This window comes from Etheostoma spectabile, chromosome 17, assembly GCF_008692095.1.
Source record: "Etheostoma spectabile isolate EspeVRDwgs_2016 chromosome 17, UIUC_Espe_1.0, whole genome shotgun sequence".
Taxonomy (NCBI): domain Eukaryota; kingdom Metazoa; phylum Chordata; class Actinopteri; order Perciformes; family Percidae; genus Etheostoma; species Etheostoma spectabile.
Genome location: NC_045749.1, coordinates 3,792,838 through 3,807,986, shown reverse-complemented (window position 1 = coordinate 3,807,986; position 15,149 = coordinate 3,792,838). Strand labels below are relative to the sequence as shown.

The 15,149-nt window shown below is 40.2% G+C and overlaps 1 protein-coding gene across 1 annotated transcript in view; it reads left to right on the top strand.

Annotated features, from left to right (window-relative positions):
• Window positions 1–14,340, top strand: part of gpr155b (G protein-coupled receptor 155b) — a 15,203-nt gene extending 863 nt beyond the window's left edge. The window contains 20 exon segments of the mRNA XM_032541846.1: window positions 1,046–1,260; window positions 1,592–1,739; window positions 1,882–2,011; window positions 2,126–2,301; window positions 2,454–2,606; window positions 2,788–2,855; window positions 3,395–3,566; window positions 4,955–5,110; window positions 5,331–5,414; window positions 5,593–5,716; window positions 5,856–5,940; window positions 6,167–6,254; window positions 6,468–6,690; window positions 6,904–6,981; window positions 7,320–7,471; window positions 9,388–9,483; window positions 9,944–10,008; window positions 10,116–10,253; window positions 11,083–11,632; window positions 11,635–14,340. Coding sequence (XP_032397737.1) covers window positions 1,103–1,260; window positions 1,592–1,739; window positions 1,882–2,011; window positions 2,126–2,301; window positions 2,454–2,606; window positions 2,788–2,855; window positions 3,395–3,566; window positions 4,955–5,110; window positions 5,331–5,414; window positions 5,593–5,716; window positions 5,856–5,940; window positions 6,167–6,254; window positions 6,468–6,690; window positions 6,904–6,981; window positions 7,320–7,471; window positions 9,388–9,483; window positions 9,944–10,008; window positions 10,116–10,253; window positions 11,083–11,632; window positions 11,635–11,670 — 2,880 coding nt within the window. The 5' untranslated portion in view covers window positions 1,046–1,102 and the 3' untranslated portion in view covers window positions 11,671–14,340.
• The last annotated feature ends 809 nt before the right edge of the window (window positions 14,341–15,149 follow it).

The following is a 15,149-nucleotide window of genomic DNA, read 5'->3' as shown; positions in this document are numbered from 1 at the left end:
AAAAAAAAAAAGCTTTTAAGAGGGTAGCTCTCCTGGTACAGTGTGCACCCCATGTACAAAGGCTCAGTCCTTGTTGCAGCAGCTGCAGGTTCGATTCTGACCTGCTGCATGTCATTCCGCCTCTCTCTTCCCTTTCATGTCTAAGCTATCCTATCAAATAATGGCCTAAAAAACTATAAAACAGTCTTTCCTGGCTTAGGATGGGCCTTTTGGGGGGGCAGTAAGCATAATCGTGCCACATTCAGTAAATAAGTAATGAGTCTGTGTTACCTTATTTAACAGAAATCTATGCATTTTCCTGTTGTTTCTGACATTTTGATAAACAAAAATGTATATTATGCTTGAGTAAATAATACCCCAGTTAACAAAACTAGTTAAAAAAATTAAAATTGAAATAAATCACTAGGAGAGTCCGGTACAGCCTGACTCTGCAATAAAACTAATGTACTCTTATATTCTAGTTTATGTTCTGCTTATTCAAGGGTTGTTTGGTAAATTGCTCTTAAACACCTTCAGAGAAGATTTGAATTGCTATTATTATTCTCAATTCTTGTCATTTTGGTTCTGGGGATTTTCCTTTGGGGGGCGCCAAATTCCTCTCTGCAGGAAAAACCTTGAAACAAAATAAAAACCTTGAAGTAAAGAACAATAAGAAAGAAAGAGTGACCAAAATGAGTTTTGTAAAGTGATATAAAAGAGTTCACTGAATCTGCAAGCCTTCTCTCCTCAGGGAGGTCATTCCAAAGTAAAGCGGTCCTGATGGCCAATAGGGCCCCATCTGAGGTCTAAAGCTGTGCACTGGCTCATCTGGGCTCAACAGCTCTGCTATATAGCTTGGAGCCAGACCCAGAGGAGCGTTAAGTGATCAATAAAACCTTAAAATGAATTCTAAATCCAACAGGGAGCCAATGGAGAGAAGCCAGGATTGGGGGGGGGGGTGATGTTGTTTGTTAAAACCAGTGAGAAGCCCACCTGCTGCGTTCTGATCTTGCCTGTTTTCACCTACTCCTGCGACTGATGTTTTTCCACCCTTTCTATCCGCCAGAGTGCTGATACTCCCTAGCCATCATCTCACCACTCTGACCCCAAACCCATCATCACCATGGAGACCACCAACAGCTATGTTCTGATCCATGGGAAGAACATATCCCACAATACCCTCACAGGTTCTGCTATGGGGCCCCACATGTCCATCGACAAGCTTTTCCCGGCTCTCCTTGAGTGCTTTGGCATCATATTGTGTGGCTACATAGCTGGCAGGTAGGGCTGTGCAAGAACAGTTACACACTTGTTAATGATCCATTTGAATTGGTGTGTGTGTGTGTGTGGGTGTGGGTGTGGGTGTGTGTGTGTGTGTGTGTGTGTGTGGGTGGCTTCAGTTGACCCCCTAAAATGGCTTTGCTCATAGTGTGTAAATAAAAAGGAGCCCCCAATCAAATGTCTGAGTTACATAAAGACTCCTTCAGTTTTACATGTATGCAGCCGGCATATTTTGGTTCTGCTGCATGCAGGAATTTCAGAGATACCCAATGAAAATATGTATATGGCTTTAATGTATGTTTATGGTTACTTCGTACATTTCTACCCGTAGGGCAGATATCATCACACAGAGCCAGGCAAAGGGTTTGGGGAACTTTGTGTCTAAGTTTGCGCTTCCAGCTCTGCTCTTTAAAAACATGGTGCTGTTGGACTTTGGAGACGTCATCTGGGCGTTTTTCTGGAGTGTCCTGGTCGCTAAGGTTGGTGTCAGTGCGTCTGTGTGTGTGGTAAAACCTTTTTTTGTGTGTATGTACTTTCTATTTTATATCATTGTGGTTTTGAGAAGATCCTTAACATCCCTAACACCATGACCCGACTTTGGTGCTCCCATTTTGTGTGTAGGTGACTGTGTTTGTGCTGGTGTGTGTGCTGACTCTGATGGTGGCCAGTCCAGAATGCAGGTACAGCAAGGCTGGCTTGTACGCCATCTTCGCTACTCAGAGCAATGACTTTGCCTTAGGATACCCCATAGGTGAGGCGGACAGAAAACACTAAACACTAATGTAATCTATACAAATGTCAGTGATGAGAAATGTTGTATTTAAGACACAAAGAGCATGCATCCTCTCTCTCTGTGTATTATTAGTTGATGCTTTGTATCGGAGCACATATCCAGAGTACCTCCAGTACATCTATCTAGTTGCCCCGGTCTCCCTCATGCTCCTCAATCCCATCGGCTTTGCTCTTTGCGAGGTGCAGAAGTGGAAGCAGGCCAGCCATTCACACAGCACACTTGGCATCCTGGGAGTTGTAGTCCTACAGGTATTGTATATATTTGGGTTTTTGAGAATAACAAATCATAGCATGTGTAAGACACCTTTTACACCCTTTAGATGTTGTAATAATGTTTTCTTGGTTTGAGGAACGTAACGCTTGAAGTTATTTTATTTAACCCTTGTTCTGTCACCTCGCAGGTGTTGAAGAACCCAATAGTCTTCATGGTGATAGTAGGAATCATCTCCCACTTTGCCCTGGGCCAGCAGATCCCTGCTGTGCTATCACAGTTCATAGATGGCTTGGCTAACTCTTTTGGAGGGGCGGCATTGTTTTACCTCGGCCTCACTATGGTAGTTTTCTTTGTGTTGTTCAATCTTGTTTTAAGCCTTACTGTAAATTTAGGTTAATCATATTTCATTTTGATTGACCACATAATTCAGTTTTTTTAGTTAAGTATAATTTATTGTTTTAGCGATGATTAAACATTAAGGATGTGGTAAGAGTTGAGTAACCTCTCTGTTTCTGGGGCAGGTCGGCCAGCTTAGAAAACTAACCAGAGACACTGGAGTGGCCTTGATTCTCCTCATCACAGCCAAACTGTAAGAAAACTGGGATGGCGTGTGATACAATGTAGGGGGGCCTTACTTGCAGCATACTGTATATTTTATATATATATATATATATGTGACATATCGCAAAATATGCTCAGATGTTTTGTTAGTTAAACTTTCCTTAATTTTTTAATTGGTGCCTTTTTTTATATTCAGTTCAATGTTCAATTTATTCAATAAAAGAAAGTTGGAAATGATTTCCTTTGTTTTAACTCCAACAAGCAATTTGTTGTTTTTTAGCAGAATACTGAAAGCAGCAGAAATGCTGAAGTTGCATATTTTCCTCATATTGTGCAACCCTACTGTATATAACTACATATTTAGTTTTTTAAAATAATAATAGTATTTACCTCCTCCGTGACACAAAAGCAGAAAATTATAAGCTTTTAAGTATATAAGTATTTTTCACAAGGCTGTTGTATTAAGGATTTCATACATCCCTGTGTTATCTTAATTAACTAGGACTGTTGAACAACTGGTCTTCAATTAAGTTTTATGAATTCTGTCTCTCTACGTCTTCTCTCCAGCCTGGTGATGCCGCTGGTCTGTAAAGACATGGTGGATCTTCTTGATGTAGGAGTGAACAGCACGAGTGCCAACCACACTAGTTTGTCTAACTTTGCTTTCCTTTATGGAGTCTTTCCAACCGCACCTAGTGTGGCCATCTATGCTGCACACTACAACATCGAACTAGAGGTGGTAGGTACCATTGATGTAGTAATCCTACTCAAAACAGCAATTAGCAAGACATTAGTTTGTATAAGACTGAAGCAACAACATGATATTTAAAACATTATAATAAAATAGAAGAGGTTAAGAGACAATTCAAGCACCCTTTGTGTAATGCACACTTAAAAATATAGTTTTAAGCTTTGAAGCAATGCTGGAAGCGTTTTGACTTGTTTTTGAAACAAGGCATCATCATGGTGTGGCAAAATGATGAGGCAAATACCTATCTCCTGGTCAGGTCACATGAATCAGAATAAGCCATTAAAGGAACACTGTCACATATAAACAAGCCAAGAAAATTACAATTATTTGCTAGTAGTCTGCTATTTAACGACTTCAACTTAGTTGACAATACTCAGTATTCATTCCCCATGCCAGGACACCATCCAGTCACATTCTTCTGCTCCCGTTACATGTAATTGTAAATGAACAAGATTTTGTGTCAATTTCCCATTAGAAAAATAAGCACTGTCAACCTGGACATCAGATCTCTCTTCGCGCAAGGCTGTGACATATTGCAAAATACGCTCAGAGATTTTTTGTTAGTTAAAATTTTTTTTCTAGAAACTTCACATTTTTTAATTGGTGCATTTTATTTTCAATTCAACGTTCAATTTATTCAATGAGGGAAATAAGCACTGTCAACATGGACTTCAGAACCCTTTTATAAATTAAGAGAAGTTAAGTTTTTAAGTTTGGGAATTGTGTAGTAGAAACACAAGATAGCTTTGTTTGCTAATTGCCGACTAATATTTGTGTTTACTTAAAGGCCCATCAAAATTGGCGTTGCACTTTTTCATGAATATTTACCACCAGCATCAATTCCAAGTATTCCTATTGGCTTGAAATTTTACATTTCCATTCGCATGGACTGGGGTAGACGCTCCACATTCATGCGCCATCTTAAAATACGTTAGCCTGTAAGGGACATACAGGATATACTGCTCCGCCTTTTGCGTTTTTGCTGTCACATGATAAACTCACAAGTGCTGCTAATCTGCTAATGGGTATCGTCGCTTCCCGGCCACGGCCAGTTTAAAGATGGAAACATGGAGGACCACACGTGTTCAAAATCCTAATTTCACAAACTGTAGTACGTACTTAGAACTGCGTGGTGCAAGAGAGTTGATTGCGACATATGATCTCAGATCTAGATGGGAGAAATTCCTACACATTGGTCCTTTAACTGATATTTTAATATATATTATTATAATTTATATAGTCATTAGTTTCATCTGGAAAAAGGTGTAAGAGTAGGAAATATGTTTATTTCTTGGAATTAAAAAGCACCAGATACATTTTTGAAGGTCATTGTATCTATTTTAGTGGGGTTTGTTTTCTCTTTGTCCTCTCTTTAGGTAACATCGGGGATGGTAATCAGTACGTTTCTGTCTGCACCGATCATGTACGTGTCGGCCTGGTTATTAACAATCCCTCTAATGGACCCGACCCCCCTGGTGAAAGAACTTGAAAACGTTAGCTTCAACATCAGCATTGTCAGCCTGGTAGCACTGGTAAGTATGTGTGCAGGCATATCTTGGAGAATATGATTAAGAATGAAAACAGCAAGAACTATTTTTCAGTCTTCATTAGGTTAGATAACATGTAAGCAGCAGTTAGAGTTTAAGGGCAGCAAGTTGTTACTGATGTATGTGGGTCACATGTTAAATAATTCAACACTTCCCAAATTCAGAAATACAAATTGTATGATCATGTGTCTGTGTCTTCTCTCAGGTATGGACTATAGTGGTGATGTTGCTTAGCAGGAAATTTAAGAAACTACCTCACCTTTTTGCCTTAAACCTTTTCCTGGCTCAGGTCAGTCACAACTCGAGTGATCTAAAGCTTAAAACATCTTATTTATTGTATTGATTGTGAGTGTTGTAGAGCATGTGCATCTCTGTTTATTTAAATGTTTATTTATTGTTTATTTAATGTTTTTACATTGGCTCCTCATATTCACTTTCCCATTCTACCTTAACCTACTTTACTCCAGTTTTTAGTGTGTGTCAGTATGATCTTGTGGAACTTCTTGGTGAAACAAGAGGATAATCTGCTCAGCAAGATTCTCACCTTCACTCTGCTCTATGGGTCTCTGTACAGCACCTACATTTGGACAGGTAAGTGTGTGCATTTGTGAGCTGTATAGAACACATCAGTTTCCATCAATTTGACTACATTTACATTTGACTCGATACTAAAATTACCAACATGCTGGTGCTTTGTCCTGTGTTTTTTTATTTTTTTTTTTATTTTTAGGATTAATCCCTCTCTGTCTGGCCCTGACTAACAGAAATAATCTGCTGAGACTCCGACCAGGAATATTCATGATTTTGGGTTGGGGGTAGGTCAGCACACCCAAACACTTCAAGATTTTCTTTGAAAACATTTTTGATGTTACTGGGCAAAGCAACAGGCCTGCATCCAAAATCAATTTAAAAACAAAATTGACTTTGCCACATTTAAATTACTTGACTGGGATTGCATATATTAACGCATGCATAACAAGTGTGCGTGTGTGCGTGTGTGCGTGCGTGCGTGCGTGCGTGCGTGCGTGTGTGCTCATGTAGGGTTCCCTTCCTGATGGTTGGAGGTCTTCTGATATCAGGAGAGAGGACTGATACTATAGACTCTGCCTTCTTCTATGGTAGAGCTCAGGTCAGAAAAACATTTAGTCGTTAGATTTACATTATGTATTTTCGACTGGCTTCTCTTTCTTCTGCTCTGCTCGAGTCTGTTTAGCTTCTATTTAAATCTGTCAAGGAGATCTCTACTTTTACTTATAATTAGGAATTTTATATAAATCAAATGTAAAACTCAACTCAAGTAGTCCAGTAAGTTTCATTCACATTCTGTTCTTTCTTCCTCCAGATAATCAGCACTGCAGTGGTGCTTGCAGTCTGCCTGGTGCTTGGTGCAATATCTCTGATGGGCCTCAGCCAGGGGGACAGGGAGCAGAGCGGCTATCAGGCCCTGAACAGAGCTGCAGTAACAGGCATCAATGATGAGCTGAGGGCCCCTTGTGGCCTGGAGGATTCACAACAACAGTCACAGCCGCAGATGGCAAATTCCCCTGCCTGCAGCATCAACTCAGGTAGCTCTAATCTGTGTTGATACAGATGAAATCCCAATACCATTTGCCTGAAAACAAAAATCTGGACTGATTGTAAGCCAACTTTATTACAATGGTGACAGGGTTTTAGTAGAGAATATTAGCACAGTTGAAATGAGTCCTTAACTTAAACCATACAACACTAACCATTTGATGGACATATAATTATTTGTACTGTCTTTGTTGTGTTGCCAGACCTCCACAGTTTCTCTCCTCTCCAGCCCATACCTGACATGATAGCCTCTACGCAAAGGGAGCACACAAACAGCACAAGTAACAAACACTAATTTAATAATTGAATTTTCTGTCTGTTGAATATAAATTGTGACATTTTGTTTGCATGACCTGTTGGTAGCGATATCCTACATTCCATTCAGTATTGTTTCTAAATCAAGCCAAGCTAACACAGAAACCAAAGCAAGCCACCAGCAATAGTCTGCATACGAATAGTCTGCAAAGAAAAATTGAGATTAATTTTGCAGTCTTAAATTAGAATTGGCATCCTCGCCTTTGTTAGTTTGAGCACTGGGATTAAGGCATTTACTTCTAGCAAAAAAAAATCTCCAATCATCCTGGAATTTTTTGAAAGTTATGTTTCTTTTCCTCTCCAGGCCACAGTGGGACGCTGTGTGATGGGCAGCAGGAGTCTTCCTCCACTGAGCAGCCGCTGAACCTGCCGCCACCTGGGCTTCAAACCACTGATGATACACAGACAGTCCGACATGTTCTTCTCTGTCTACTGCTCTTTATCAGCCTGCTAGCGGTGAGGATACATGTGCGTGCGTGCGTGCAGTTAGCAGGAAGTACAAAAGGAGTCAGACAAACTCACACATAGGGCCTATTCTAGCCTGGTATTTAAATCCGATCTGAGTGATAAGCTGTACCTGTGTTTTTTTACCTGTCTGCAGAATTTGTTTCCCAAAATGCGTCCTCAGTGACCACTTATGATCGGATCTTACTTTCCCATTCTTGCTGGATGTACAACTTTAGTTGCTCAACAATCTGGAGTCTTCGTCGTATTTTGTGCTTTATACTTGCGCCACACATTTTCAATTGGAGCTAGGCCTGCAGTCCAGTCTAGTACCCCCACACGTGTAGAATGTGGCTTAACCTTGTCTTGCTGAAAATAGTAAGGACATTCCTGAAAAAGACTTTGCTTGGATGGCAGCATATGTTGTTCCAAAACCTGTATGTACCTTTCAACATTAATGGTGCCTTCACATGTGCAAGTTACCCATGCCATGAGCACTAACACAACTCCATACATCACAGATGATGGCTTTGGAACTTAGCGCTGATAAAAATCTGGATGGTCCTCTTCCTCTTTGGCCCGGAGGATATGACCTGATCTGACCCCGGCACACTTTTCCACTTTACATCAGTCCATCTCAGATTAGCTCGGGTGCAGAGATCCTGGCGCATTTCTGAGTGTTGTTGACACATGACTTTTGCTTTGCATGGTACAGTTTTAACTTTCAGCAGCCCACATGGTAATATCCTTTAAATAATTATGTTGGTTTTTAATGCAGTGCCACCTGAGGGATCAAAGGTCACAGACACTCAATGTTGGCTTTTGGCCTTGTCGCTTACGTGCGGACATTTCTCCAGATTATCTTAATCTTTTGATAATATTATGGACTGTAGATGATGAAATCCCTAAATTATTTGCTTTATGCGCTGCAAAACATTGTTGCACTATTTGCTCACGCAGTTGTTCGGAACCTCACCCCATCCTTGGTTGTGAAAAACTGGGCCTTTGGGGATGCTTCTTTTATACCCAATCATGACCAATTAACCTGTTCACCTGTGGAATGTGCCTAACACGTGTTTTTTGAGCATTCCTCAACTTTTCCCGATCTTTTGTGGCCCCTGTCCCAGCTTTTTTGGAACCTGCTGCAGGCATCAAATCTAAAATGAGTGAATATTTGCAACAACAGTTTATCAGTTTGACCATTAAATATCTTGTCTTTGTGTATTCAATTGAATATCGTTTAGAAACGACTTGCAAATCATTGTGTTCTGATTTTAGTTACATTTTACACAATGTCCCAACTTTGGACAAACATTGGAATTGGGGTTTGTAGGACAAAAACATTGTCACGATACTAACAGAATATGATAATAACATCCAAAACGCATGTTTCACTCAGTGGTTTCTTTAACAAGAGAAATACTTTGAATGTAGGCTAGCATATGTATTTCCACTCACACATATAACACGCGGTTGGTCGTCTCCTTTAGCGTCATAACTGGGTGCATAACTAGCTGTGCCGTCGGAGACATCAAGTGGCAGCCCGCCTGTTTGTCGCTCTGAGAGTCAGTAAGTTTGTAGACATTGGCGTCATTCTTATGAATTAAACACTCAGTTTAAATTCACATTGCGCTTTTTGCAGTCCAATCTTAATGTGTCTTGTGAGTTTTTTCTCTTGTACTTAGCGCTGTCCACTTGTGATCTGATCACGCAGAACGGATGTGAAAATGGTGAAAATGGGGTCATAGACTCTATCCAGATACTGGAAGCACGTTAATGCTGATGGAGGGATAGTATGTTTTTGGAGTTAAAAAACACTTTTATTTTATCTGGCTGACTTGTATGAACTAAATATGGTAAGCAGAGATCTGTACTGTTAAGATACATGTCTGATTTGTGAATGTCTGTGTATGTACATATATGAACAGAACCTGTCCAGCTGTCTGTGGTGGCTGTTCAACAAAGATCCAGGAAGACTTTACCTCGAACTACAGTTCTTCTGTGCCGTGGCAAACTATGGACAGGTACCACTGAGTGTAGTGTGTGCGTTAAATGTATTAAGATGATCTGTTACAAGTGCAGAAATAATACGTCTGACTTTACAGTAACTAGGGCTGGGCAATATTTCGATATTATATCAATATCATAATATAAGACTAGATATCGTCTTAGATTTTGGATATCATAATATGGCAAGTGTTGTCCAATACTGGTTTTAAAGGCTGCATTAGAGTAAATTTTTCTAAACTTACCAGACTGTTCTAGTTGTTCTATTATTTGGCTGTACCCACTTAGTAATTAAATCAACATTTCTGATGATTATTTATCAAACATGACCTTATATAAATAACATTTGTTAAAGCACCAATTGTCAACCCTACAATATATTATATTGGTATTTGGTTAAGAATATCGTGATATTTGGTTTTCTCCGTATCGGCCATCCCTAACAGTAACTGTTATTCTTCTGTTTCTTTGTCCCAGGGTTTCCTGTCCTTTGGGATCTTTGGTCTGGACAGACACCTCATCATCCTGCCCTTCAAGAAGAGGTGAGGGAGACTTCAGCAGATTATCTATCTCATTCAGAATGTTTTGTAGATTTATTTGAGATCAAATGAGAAACACTGAACTAGAACAATGTTTGTGTCTGTGTCAGGTTGCTGGGGCTGTGGCAGGGCAGGGACAGTGAGGATTTGAGTCCCTCCGCTGTACCAGAGGAGGTCCGACTCACCTGTACCCAGTTTGTCCGCTACCACAAAGACCAGTGTGTACAAGACATAGTGCACACGCGCAGGTACGAGTACGGGTTTGTGTGCCTTATGTGTCATACAATACGTTTTCTCTTCTCTTTAGAGAGCACATGAACATGAAATCCGTACATCTTCTGCCTGTTGTTTTATTTTCCTGTTAAAGGGGAAATGCAGCTGAGTTATATACAGTACCTGTGGAAAGGAGATTTTATTCCAGCTTTGATTTTGTTCTCTTTTGGATCTGAGCTGCTTGGCTGTGTGCTGCCAGATGAATTCTGTTAATTTCCACATTATTACTGTTGTGTTATTATTTTATTTCCTTTTGATTTTTCTCTGCATCCTCTTTGCATGATTTCTATTGGCTGATTTGTTTTGCTGTAGTAACTGATGTTTTGCAGTACATGCTTCATTTTGCAGATATATCAATATTTCCAAGAAGCATTAGCTGTGACAGCTGTTACTGCCACACAACTCTAGAAATAGTAATAGTCTAATTCTCAAGAACAGAAAATAGCTAAATTAGCTATTAACTATTTTGTTTGTTTCCCTTGTTTACTTTTTAGCAGTAAGCAATGTGAAATGTTAAAATGTTTTAATTGTTGAACATATAATTTCAACTAACTAAAAAACATTATTTCTGGATGCTGTTGATCTTTGGTGCTTTTCCTTTATTCTAACACATTCAATTATTTCCACTATTCCTTTCTTATCTTTATTAATTCTTGTCCTTTACTTTCTTCCCCTCATATTTCATTCATTTCTCCCTGCTTCCCTTTGCCTGCCATTTTTCCCTTTTCTTTCTTCTCATACCAAAGTGGCTCAGGAGAGAGTGTGAGCGCTTCAACAGGTGAATCCTTCCTCTGATAATGACAGGTTTGGAGGAGAAGGAGGACTACAGGAGGAGAATGGCACCTTGAGACATTCCCCCTCCCATCAGCCCCAGTACCTACACCTGCATCAGGATCTTCAGGAGCAACTAAACTACGAGCCGCAGAATCTGCACCAGATTGATTCAACTGAATCCTGCGGCCAGTGTTTGCTTCCATCCCGACCTCGGCTTGAGCCAGAGAATAAAAACCCAGCACATATTTCCAACTCTGATATTCCAGAGGAGGAGCTTCCCCAGCTCCGGTCTAACCAAGCTCATGACCCAGATAATCCCCATCACCTACACCAGCATGGTCTTGCTTTAAGTCCACCTCATCTCCATCCACATCCCCAGTCCCGTTATGATAATGTGTTTCGGGGCAGTGACTTGGTGGACTGGCTGGTTAAGCGAGGCCTGTGTGCAGGGCGAGCCGAGGCGCGACTGTACGCCGTCCAACTTCAGCAGGGAGGAATGTTGGCTCACCTGACGGGCCAGCAAAGTTTCAGGGATGAACCCTCCCTGCTCTACCACTTCACACAGGAGAGAGAGGGGGAAAGGGGAGGGATGGTCCCAGATCATGTGAGAGGAAGTGAGTAGATAGGAGGCGGAGGAAGTGGTATATTTGAAGATGTGTTTGCTTTGATTGACAGGTGTCTCAGGCTATTTACGGTGGTTGCCGCCTGCTTGTCCACATTGACTTCACCCTGTCGCCAAAATTCGAAAGAATCTGGTTCCAAAGGCTTCATGTGGCGTTAGTTGAAGAAAAAGAAAAATAAATGAAGGTAATAATGACTGGTAACATGAGAGCCATTAAACACATGAAAGAACATGGTGATGCTTGATGCTTTGGCAACATTTTGATTAAAAGTTTAAAGCCCTAGTGCGTAACTTTTTGATATTATTAAACGTCCGTTATATTCAAGCCATTGCCAAATGAGTTGCTACAAAGCTAATCAGCTCCAAAAAACACTCTATATCTCAGGATGGCTATGCTCAGAAGATTTTGGCGTACGGTGATTTTCTACCACATAAGCTTCAGTAAAGATAATTACTAGTGCTGTCAGTCAAACGTGTTATTAACGGCATTAACACAAACCCATTTTAACGGCGTCAATTTAAACGTCAACTGGTAACGTTAGAAAAACACCACACCGGATCTAGCTAGACCGGAAACACAACAACAGGCACGCCGCACACACTTGTTTGGGCTTGCGAGCCTGCCAAAGAGTAGTAATGTTACGTTTTGAGTGGATGATGAGCACGAGACGCTGAAATGGATGCCATGAAGATTTTACTTTTTTAAAAGTTGCCAAATGTTCCATTGACAAGACCAAAGTGATCTGTGTGTTTTGTCGTTGTGAACTGAGCGATCATCGCACTTACACTGTGTGAGAGATTGTTGGCTCCAAGTGAGAATGTTACGTGTGAAATTTAACACTACAGTAGGCTAAATGCCAATGTTGTTTTCAATAAAAAAACATTTGCACAAAGCGAGTCGATCCACTTTTCCACATTGAGAAGAGCATTAAAATGAGAAAAAATAATGGGACAAAAAGAAATCAAGGGACAAAAAAATGTGCGATTAATCGCGATTAAATGTTTGAATCGTTTGACAGCACTAATATTTACCTCTTGTGAAGAGTCCATCATGTATTTTTAATCCTCTGTGTCGTCTTTGCATATTGACAACTGCATGGAACAGGGGTGGAGGCATGTGCATGATCACGGAAGGCTTGTATCATGTGGGCGCGCCGACAGTGTTGCCATTACTTAGAGTTCTTCATGGGGGCAGCAGAAACTACGCACTACAGCTTTATGCCTTAAAATGTCAATTTGAACAAACTGACACTGGGAAAGTAATGATTGGGGTTGTGGACAGTTAAGAAAGAATAAGATGAGGAAACGAGTGCTCCCTGCTGTGTACCTCTCCTGGCTCCGGACCATGTCTTCTCGCCTTATTTTCATTTTCATTTATTTTTTTATAAACGTTTTGGTTCAAATGCTGTCCACTGCTCTCAACTGAGGTGACTTTGCTTGGCTTTTGGGATTTTGGTCATCTTGAGATTTAAAAAGTGATTTCTTTTTTTTGTTTTTTTTCTTTTACTGGATTCTTGTATGCCAGTGAAATTTACATTTCCGATGTCTAAAGGGCAAATAAACATGCTTTTAAGGACCGGTTGCCATCCATCAGCCTGTTATCATATTATTCATGTGGCATTTGCTTGCAAGTGGTGAGCAGACCAGTGAAACTGATCGTACTGTTGTGTTTGCCAATGAGCTGCAAGGCTGTTCACTGAAAGCCAATGGCGTTCTTGCCCGCTCGTTCTGTTTTATGTTGTCACGTTTTCGTCCAGATGACATAAAATCAATTAGAATCTGCCTGTTATTTGAGTATTTGATATTTTTGCACGTTGTGTCTTTGAACCACTCTGGTCTACGTTGACGATTTGCATGACTCAGAGCAGTACAGACGTCTACTCAGCACTGAACCTTTTGCACTGACTGAATAATAACATTCTTCACATTTTTTTCATTTAATATGGAACTCACTGGATATTTGTCTTGTGATGATGCTGCGGAAGATGTTTGTTATCTTCTATTGTGTAATCTTGTTGCCGCTGTCAGTTTGAAACTTGAAAATGTGTGTGCGACTGATTGGAGTCACGCCACTAAATGGCATCATTCAGCCAGGGAGGTACATTTGTGCAGATGCTAAATCTTCAGTCTGTTTGAACAATTCAGACATGATTGTCTTTTTTTTAAGGAGACTGATCCCAAATAAACCTGTTAAGTTTCTTAAAACACGTTGAGAGAGAAACATTAGAAATTCACCAGAGCCCTTTATCTAAAACTTGTCCATTTGAATTTTTTTATTTTATCTTGTACACTTTGAAAAGACTGATACAAACTGATATGTTCAAAATCCTAAAATGTCTTGTACGCAAAACTGACTCAAATTTTATGAGTAAAGGCTGCAAGGCATAACCACTACTAAACTGTTTACAGATTGTTTGGCAGCACCACCAACACTCTGACTACTGTTTTCCTGTTATGTTGCTGCTGATTTGTGATCTAACGTGAAGTAAACAGCGTGTTGGCAGGGTTGTAGAAGATAGAGGGATATAGTGTGATATATGCACATATAAGCAGGAAAAAAGACCGCACTAATGTCAAACTGATGCTGTGATCTGATATTTTTGTTGCCTTGTCTAGTGAGAGAAAAACAAGATCTCTGAACTTTTCAGCTTAAGCATAATCTCCAACAAAGAGAGAAACTATGTGCATATATTTCTATCTGTGTGTCTTCTGTGAAACTGACACCACATTTACCTTCATGTAATTCACATTAGGTCCATCAGGAGTTGAGTGCCTGCCTGTGCCAATGTGAAGGTGTGTGTGTGTGTGTGTGTGTTTTTGTGTGCATGAACAAAAATGTCTGAGTTTCTATGTGATGTGCGTGTACTAAAGTACTGAGAGAGACTGTAACATAATAGTGTGTTGTTGCTAAACAAGTTTAGTTTAATTGGATTTTGTAAGTGTGTTGCTGTAAATCAATCAGGGTCACAAATAAAGTAACGTATGCATCAAAAATCCCACGTTTGACTTATGCTGCTTTCCAGACAGTTTTTATCCTGTAAGGTACAACTTTAAGACACGACTCACAACTTCGTAACGTTCCGGGCAAAGTCATCACAAACCCTGCTAATTAGCGTTAGCTAGCGGCTAACTAAAGTTGACGTTGAGCTGATACTAGCAATTTCTAGTCGCCAACATATTTTGGGCTTCTTTTAATAAACATAACCTGTAGTAGTACACAATTGTATGTGTAGTGTTTTGATTACAATGTGTGGAATTACTCTACGTTGCCTATTTATACTTTTTCTCACAGCATCTGTAGCGCCATTGTTGTTTATGTGTGTGTGACGTCAAAACTGTAACTGGGAGTACAACTATCTCGTACGAGTTTGTCACTCCCCGATGTGGAGTGCAGATTTGAGTCACGCACGCTCAGATTTAAACGGTTTATGGCATAAAGTATCGTACCAGATGAGAGTTGAGTCAGACCGGCTCT